General features: G+C 61.3%; 1 protein-coding gene across 1 annotated transcript; it reads right to left on the reverse strand.

The window, feature by feature from the left end:
- Positions 1-60: 60 nt before the first annotated feature.
- On the reverse strand, positions 61-7,320 carry LOC113224055 (putative GTP-binding protein 6; the record flags this gene model as incomplete). Its single annotated transcript, XM_026453337.1, has 7 exons — positions 6,911-7,320; positions 5,888-6,025; positions 4,321-4,391; positions 3,992-4,122; positions 3,260-3,327; positions 1,310-1,468; positions 61-275 (listed from the first exon to the last, which is right to left on the reverse strand). Coding segments are annotated over exons 1-7 (1,131 nt in total), but the record flags the coding sequence as incomplete, so codon positions are not given.
- Between the last annotated feature and the right edge of the window lie 755 nt (positions 7,321-8,075).

Below are 8,075 nucleotides of genomic sequence, written 5' to 3' on the forward strand. Positions count from 1 at the left end.
TCTGAGTGCCCGGCCTGTAGCTGTGTGGGTGTCCGAGCGCCCGGCCCATGGCGTTCCCACACTCACCGAGTGGGCCACATCTTCCAGGGTGGCAGAGAAGGACTCGATGAGGCCGTGCGGCAGCTGGGAGAGGAAGCCGATGGTGTCCACGTACAGGACGGTCATGCGTGAGGGCAGCGCGCCCGCGTGGGCCGTGACGTCCAGCGTGGCAAACAGCTGGTCCCGCGGCTGGATGGCGGCGTCGCCCGTCAGCGCCTTGATCAGCGTGGTCTTTCCTAGGAGGGCGTGGAGGTCAGGGAGCCACAGAGACCCTCGTGTCCCAACCCCTGGCGTGGCACCCAGGCCCTCCGAATGCAGACCACGGCACCCTCCTGGGTGGCCGCACCCCGGGCTACACAGTCCCCGAGCCCCTCGGGCACCCCCGGGCTGGACACGACGCGCGGGACGAAGCCACCGTCACTGCTCTCAGGCCGATGCAGCAGGGCCGCTGTGTGGACACAGGGGAGCTGGTGCTGTAGACGGTGTGTGTGAGAAGGTGTGGATGGGAGTGGGATCGTCTGTGTAGATCTGGCAATGGCGTAGATGGTGGGATGGTAGAGAGGGGGTGGTGGTGCTGCTGTGGCTGGGAGGACGGTGTAGACGGAAGGGAGGTGATGGTGTAGACAGGTGGACTGTGTACATGGGGTGGTGGTATAGACGGGGCAGTGGTGATGGTGTTAATGGGAGGATGGTGTAGACGAAGGGAATGCTGTGGTGTAGACGGGTGGATTGTGTAGAAGGGACGGTGGTATAGATGGGGCAGGGGTGATGGTGCAGACAGGAGGACAGTGTAAAGAGAGAGGAGTGATGGTGTAGACAGGAGGACGGTGTAGATGAAGGGAACGCTGTGGTGTAGATGGGTGGACTGTGTAGACGGGGTGGTGGTATAGACGGGGCAGCGGTGATGGTGTAGACAGGAGGATGGTGTAGACACGGGAGGTGATGGTGTAGACAGGAGGACGGTGTAGACGAGGGGACGCTGTGGTGTAGAACAGGTAGACTGTAGACGGGGTGGTGGTATAGACAGGGTAGTGGTGACTGTATAGACAGGAGGACGGTGTAGACGGAGGGAAGCTTGTGGTGTGGATGGGGTGGTAATGCTCTGGATAGGAGGACAGGGTAGACGGCGTCCTCACCATGGCCCTGCTGTACCCCACCAGAGAGACCACGGGGAGCCCCTCTCCTGGGTAAGTTCTCGCCGCAGCTGGTGCACCCCACACGGACACTAGGGGAACCCCTTCCCTGGGCCAGTCCTCCCTGCGGGGCTCACCGCAGTTGGTGTACCCCACCACGGAGACCACGGGGAACTCCCGCCTCGTCCGCTGCTGCCGGAGGAGGTGCCTCTTCTTACGAAGCCTGTCCAGGGCCTTCCGGATCTTGGCCTCCTTCTCTCTCAGGAGACGCTGCTGCACCTGCATGAAGGACTCTCCTAAAAGCAGCCAAGACGGGGAGGCGGTGAGCCACGCAAGAGCAGGGGGTGCCACCGAGGGTCCGTGAGGGCCCAGGGCCTGCTCCTGCTCCGGCATCTGGGGGCCCGGCTGCCTTCCCCAGCAGCGGCCCCGACGCAGCCCCGTTCCATGAGAAAGGCTTGTGCTCGGCGGACGGGATCTCGCCTCTGGGCATCCACCCTGTGAGGTCGACGAGGGCTTCCCATACTCGGGGAGAAAGGAAAGGCCTGAGCGCTACAGAGGCCTCCGACCGGGGCCCGGCCCGGGACGTCACTGGGAGCGGGGCTCAGGGACGCCCCTTCCACATCCGAAGTCCCAGAACCTGGGAATGGGACCTGATTTGGAAATATGCTCTTTGTGGGATCTCAAGATACCGTCCTAGGTTAGGGTGGGCCCTAAGGCAAAGACCTGTGTCCTTCTAAGAGGCAGAGACTGGAGTGATGCGGCCACAAGCCCAGGGACGCCGGGAGCCCCCAGGAGCTGGGAGAGGCAGGAGGGAGCCTCCCCTAGAGCCTCCAAAGGGAAGTGAATACAACTGTAGTGGATCGAACTGTGGTTCTCCTAAAAGCTCTGTCCACATCCTAATTCCCAGAACCAGTGAATGGGACCTTATTTGGAAATAGGGTGTTGGTCCTAAGTGAAGGATCTAGAAATGAGATGATCCTGGATTAGGGTGGGCCATAAATGCAATGACAGGTGTCCTCAGAGACAGAAGAGGAGACGCAGACACAGAGGATGAGGCCACGTGGAGATGGAGGCAGAGACTGTAGTGATGCGGCCACAAGCCCAGAGACGCCGGGAGCCCCCATCAGCTGGAAGAGGCAGAAGGGACCCTCCCCTAGAGCCTCCAGAGGGAACTGGATACAATTGTAGTGGATGGAACTGTGGTTCTCCCAAAAGCTCTGTCCACATCCTAATTGCCAGAACTGGTGAATGGGACCTTATTTGGAAATAGGGTGTTGGTCCTAAGAGAAGGATCCAGAGATTAGATGATCCTGGATTATGGCAGGTCATAAATGCAATGACAGGTGTCCTTCTAAGAGACAGAAGAGGAGACACAGACACAGAGGAGGAGGCCACAGGGAGATAGAGGCAGAGACGAGTGATGCGGCCACAAGCCCAGGGACGCCGGGAGCCCCCAGCAGCTGGGAGAGGCAGGAAGGATCCTCCCCTAGAGCCTCCAGAGGGAACTGGATACAATTGTAGTGGATGGAACCGTGGTTCTCCTAAAAGCTCTGTCCACACCTAATTCCCAGAACCGGTGAATGGGACCTTATTCGGAAATAGGGTGTTGGTCCTAAGTGAAGGATCTAGAAATGAGATGATCCTGGATTAGGATGGGCCATAAATGCAATCACAAGTGTCCTTGTAAGAGATAGAAGAGGAAATACAGACACAGAGGAGGAGGCCACATTTAGATGGAGGCAGAGACTGGAGTGATGTGGCCACAAGCCCAGAGACGCCGGGAGCCCCCAGGAGCTGGGAGAGGTGGAAGGAGCCTCTGGAGGGAGTGCAGCCCTGTCCTCACCTTAGATCTCAGACTTTTGGTCTCCAGGATGGGAGAGCGTAGATTTCTGCTGTTTAAATCCCCGGTTTGTGACTCCCTGTTTGGGCAAAAACCTCAAAGAACCACTGTCATCTCCTATCTCCTCAAATGCTACCAGGAGACGAGCCCCCAGCTGGCCCCCACCCTGTCGGCATCTTCCAGGGCTGAGGGTGGCTGCCGCGGACGACCGCATTCCCAGGACACCGTGGGACGCGGCCCGAGTTACCTGACCCCATGATGTAGCGCGAGCCGGCTCCCCGGTGCAGGTGGGCGACGTCCCGTTTCAGGTTCGACCTGGCATGGGAACAGGAGTGCCTCGCTCTCTGCAGACGCTGTCTCCCTCCCAGCGGAGGTCGAGGCCAAGGTGAAGGGGGCACTGAGCTGGGGTCTCTGGGCAGAAGGGAGGAGCTGGCGCTGGGGCCCCCACTCTGCGTGTAGCTCAGACACTGTGAGTAACTTGTGTCCCAGGCCGAGGGGACCTACCTCGCGGGGAGCTGGGGGTGGGCGGTCGGGGAAAACTAGCCCATCAGGCCTTGAAGACAGTGACCCCACGGCGCTTTTCTTTTTTTTGAGACGGAGTCTGGCTCTGTCGCCCAGGCTGGAGTGCAGGGGCATGATCTCGGCTCACTGCAAGCTCCGCCTCCCGGGTTCCCGCCATTCTCCTGCCTCAGCCTCCCGAGTAGCTGGGACGACAGGTGCCCGCTGCCACGACAGGTGCCCGCTGCCACACCTGGCTCATTTTTTGTATTTTTAATAGAGACGGGGTTTCACCGTGTTAGCCAGGATGGTCTTGATCTCCTGACCTCGTGATCCGCCCGCCTCGGCCTCCCAAAGTGCTGGGATGACAGGCGTGAGCCGCCGCGCCCAGTCCCCCACGATGCGTTTCTTCCTCACGTACCCCCAGAACGACCTACAGGTGAGTACAGAACGGAGGGGCCCGGGTACCCCGTCACGATACCTGTGCAGCGGGATCTCCGCCAGGGCCACCTGAAGCCGGGCCTCCTTCGTGCGGGCGTTGCACCGGAAAATGTGCAGGACGACTGTGAAGCGGTCAAACACCTCCACGCCCCAGGCAGCTTCCAGTTCTTTCTACAAAAGGAGAGAGCAACTGAGAAGCCACAGGGGAAGGCCAGGCGCTGATGGCCAACCTGAGAGGAAGGAGGACGGCTGTCATGCCTTAACCCCACCGTGTCCCCATCTGTCCCCCGCCTGGCGGGACACTGTGGCGTCCACTCTTTCATCACGGGGAATACGGGGACAAACATAGCAAGCCACGTTCTGTGGTACCTTGGTCGGGGCTGCCATCCTCTCCACGTTCAGGAAGACGCACGTGATGTCTGGAGACCCTCGGATCTTTTCTACCAGAAAGGGGGGGTCCCGTCAGAGACTGGCCGTCCAGGTCCCTAGACTGCGGGACGAGCCCACGATGCCCTTTGGAGTGCCCAAGTCACAGGCGTCCCCGACTTCCTGAGCAAGAGACCCAGGATCCAGGAAGTCGGTGTGGGAGAGGGTGTGTCTCTAGGGGTGTGTGCCTTACACACATACACATGCAGACGGTGAAGACATCCCGGCAGGGACACACGCACACAGTAAAGACATCCCGGCCAGGACACACACACATCCACACACAGTCAACACATCCCAACAGGGACAGACACTGACATGCACAGACACACAGATAAACACACACACAGAGACACACACAGACACACACACGGTAAACACATCCCAACAGGGACAGACACAGACATGCACAGACACACAGATAAACACAGACACACACACACACAGTAAACACATCCCAACAGGGACAGACACAGACACACATGCAGAGACACACACACAGAGACACACACACAAAGACACACACAGTAAACACATCCCAACCAGGACAGACACTGACACACACAGACACACACACAGACACACACAGTAAACACATCCCGGCCAGGACACACACACACAGTAAACACATCCCAACAGGGACAGACACAGACACACATGCAGAGACAGACACACACACAGTAAACACATCCCAACAGAGACGGACACACACAGACACGTACACAGAGACACACGCAGTAAACACATTCTGACGGACAGACACACACGGTGAGCACGTTCTGACAAGGACACACAGACACACACATGCACGGTGGACACAGCCGGTGGAACACATAGACATAGACACACACACACAGTGTGACACATCCCAACAGGGACACACACAGATACATGCACAGTGGACACATCCCAGTGTGGACAGACACACGGATGGTGAACACATTCTGGTGCGACACACACAGAGACGTGTGAACACATCCCGGCCAGGATGACATGCATCTGAGTCAGGCACGGAAGCGGACCTCCATCTTGGCAAGAGACCCAGGGAAGCCGACCCCCCACCTCGGCAAGTAAGTAGCGTCTTCCCCACTCTGCATTGTAAGCCAGATGGTCAAAAACCTGGGAAGCGCAAGGATCCTGTGCAGGACCCCAGCCTCAGAGACTGCACGGGGGCCACCCAGAAGGAGGATTTGGCTGGAGGCTGCAGGGGCAGGTGGGGTTACAGCCAGTCCACTGCCCACCCTGTTTGTTGGACTCTAAAAACTGCCCCGACCTAACCTTGACCAGTTTAAATCTCTCCAGGGCCGGGTGTGAGTCTCGACACAGGTGCAGCCTCAGCGTCCTCCGACTCCTACTGGTGTGTGCTCCCAGCTCACCTGGGCACCCCAAGCGGCCGTTTCCCCTCTGGCCCAGCGAGACCCCCGACCTTCAGTCTGTCTGGGTCGAATGTTCTGGGCAGCAGCGGACAGGAAAGGAGGTTTGGGAAAGGAGCAGGTCTGCACGGACCCACCTGTCAGATGTTGGAAGTTTCCTTTGCCGAAGACGAGCTTCCTGTCCGGTGATTTGGTGGATATGACCATTGTCTGCACCACAGACCAGCCGTCCAGCGTGTGCACCAGTGCTGTGGCCTCCGCCACCTGCCACTCGGCTGCGGGGACACAAAGACCACCCTGAGAGATGCTTCCCTTCGGGGTAGGCCCGGGGCCCCCATCCACACCCGCCCAGGGAGGCCTCCTCCTGTCCTTGAGACAATGGCCCCTGAGAACGCACCCCCAGCCGGCGTTTGTCCCCAGATATGACTCCGTGCCCCGTAGGTCCTCTAAGTAGGAATCTGACGGGGGAAGGATGCCGGAGCCACAGCGGGACACGAGGGCGACCCTGCCTTACGTGGAATTTGGGCTCCTGGAGGGCGCAGCAGGGAACCGGGGAGCTGGGGGTGCTCAGGGATTACTGAGGCACCACGGGCAGGTTTTGGGAGGAGAGAGGCAAGAGGTCTGCGCGCTGTTCTGAGCACTTTGGGGCTTCCGCTGTTCCAAGGATTGACCATTTTGGAAAACTCCCGTAAAGGAAAACCATTCATCGACTACAGGGACTTCCAAGGGAAAAAAAATCAACGTTTTTGAGACTCTGGCACACGCAGCGACTTACTCATTTGCATTTCCTCCTGGGGAGGTGGGGGGGGACTGGACACGGATTGGTCCCCTGGACACCTTCCCTCCCCTGACTCCAAACACACCGTGCCTACCTCTAACCCGGGGCAAGAGAAACGGGGGTCCTATCAGCGAGAACCACCCCACCCCACGCCACCCATGGGCTCCATCCAACGGGCTCGACCCCACCCCACAAGCTCCTTCCCACCCCACGTGCTCCTCCCCACAGGCCCCTCCCCCTGAAGCCCCGCCCATGCACCTCCACCTATGACAGCCTCCCCAGAGCCCCGCCCCTGAATCGCCACCTATGAGACCCTCCCCTCAGAGCCCCGCCCCCAGATCTGCAGCTCCCGTTTTTCTCTTGGAAGCCCCGTCGCGGTCACCTCGCGTCATCTGCGGCTTCCCCGGGCCCCACTTGACGTCAGGGTGAACCAGACACACGCGCTGGGTCCCCGCCGGCAGCAGAGGCTCTCCCTGCAGCAGCTCCTCCTCCGCGTTCTCGTCGGCATCTTCCGGCTCCTCCTTGTCGTCTTCCGCGCGGCTTCGACCGCCGTCCGCCCGCAGACCCCGCCCTCCGCCGCATAACCCCTCCAGATTCCCGGGGCCCCTGGGGCCGGCAGCGGCGAGCGCGCGCACAGGACAGGACGGCGCTGCTGCCCTCGGAGCCGGGAGGCCGCGGCCCACGCGGGAGAGCCGCAGTCCCGGGCGTACGGCGGCCCGCAGGGCCCACATGGCGCGTCGGGCGGCTGAGCAGTGGGGCGGGGCTGCCCACAGGCCGATCCTCGTCACGTGCTCGTGATTGGCGTGCGGCTGGGGCGGGCTCACCAGCGCCTCTCCTCGGCAGAGGGCGTGCTCCTCATTGGTCGTCCCTCGTCACGTGCTGGTGATTGGCGTGCGGCCGGGGCGGGCTCCTCAGGGCCACGCCCCAGCACAAGACGTGCTCCTCATTGGTCATCTGCGTCACGTGCTGGTGATTGGCGTGCGGCCGGGGCGGGCTCCCCAGCGCCACGCCCCGGTACAGGGCATGTTCCTCATTGGTCATCCCGCGTCACGTGCTGTGGTTGGCGCACAGTCGGGGTGGGCTCCGCAGCACGGGCGGGCTCCTCATTGGTCGACCCGCGTCATGTGCTGGTGATTGGCACGCGCCGCGGGCAGGGGAGGCGGGGCCGGGCCGCTTCTCTTAGGCGTGGGCAGCTCCTGGCGGACCCGGGCCCTGATGCAGCCGCCGGCCGTGTAGCCGCCAAGACCCCGAGCCCCGGCGGCGTTGCCCTCACCCACCTCGTTCTCGCTCCCGTCCTACCCCGTTCCGCGTTGGGTAGAGTCCAAGTCTCATTGCGAGGGTGCGGAACGCCGCCTCGGGGGCTTGACTTCAATCCCCGGGCATCCAGAACGCCGCCCCGGGGTCCCCACGTCTGCCTTGGGGCCTCGAGTCCAGCCCTGGGGGTCCCGGACACCGACCAGGGATCTCTACGTGTGCTCTGGAGCCTGGAGTGCCGCCGTGGGGGTCCTGGAAGCCGCCCAGGAGTCCCCATGTCTGCCCTGGGGGCA

Source organism: Piliocolobus tephrosceles, unplaced genomic scaffold (assembly GCF_002776525.5).
Source record: "Piliocolobus tephrosceles isolate RC106 unplaced genomic scaffold, ASM277652v3 unscaffolded_43456, whole genome shotgun sequence".
In the NCBI taxonomy this organism is placed as follows: domain Eukaryota; kingdom Metazoa; phylum Chordata; class Mammalia; order Primates; family Cercopithecidae; genus Piliocolobus; species Piliocolobus tephrosceles.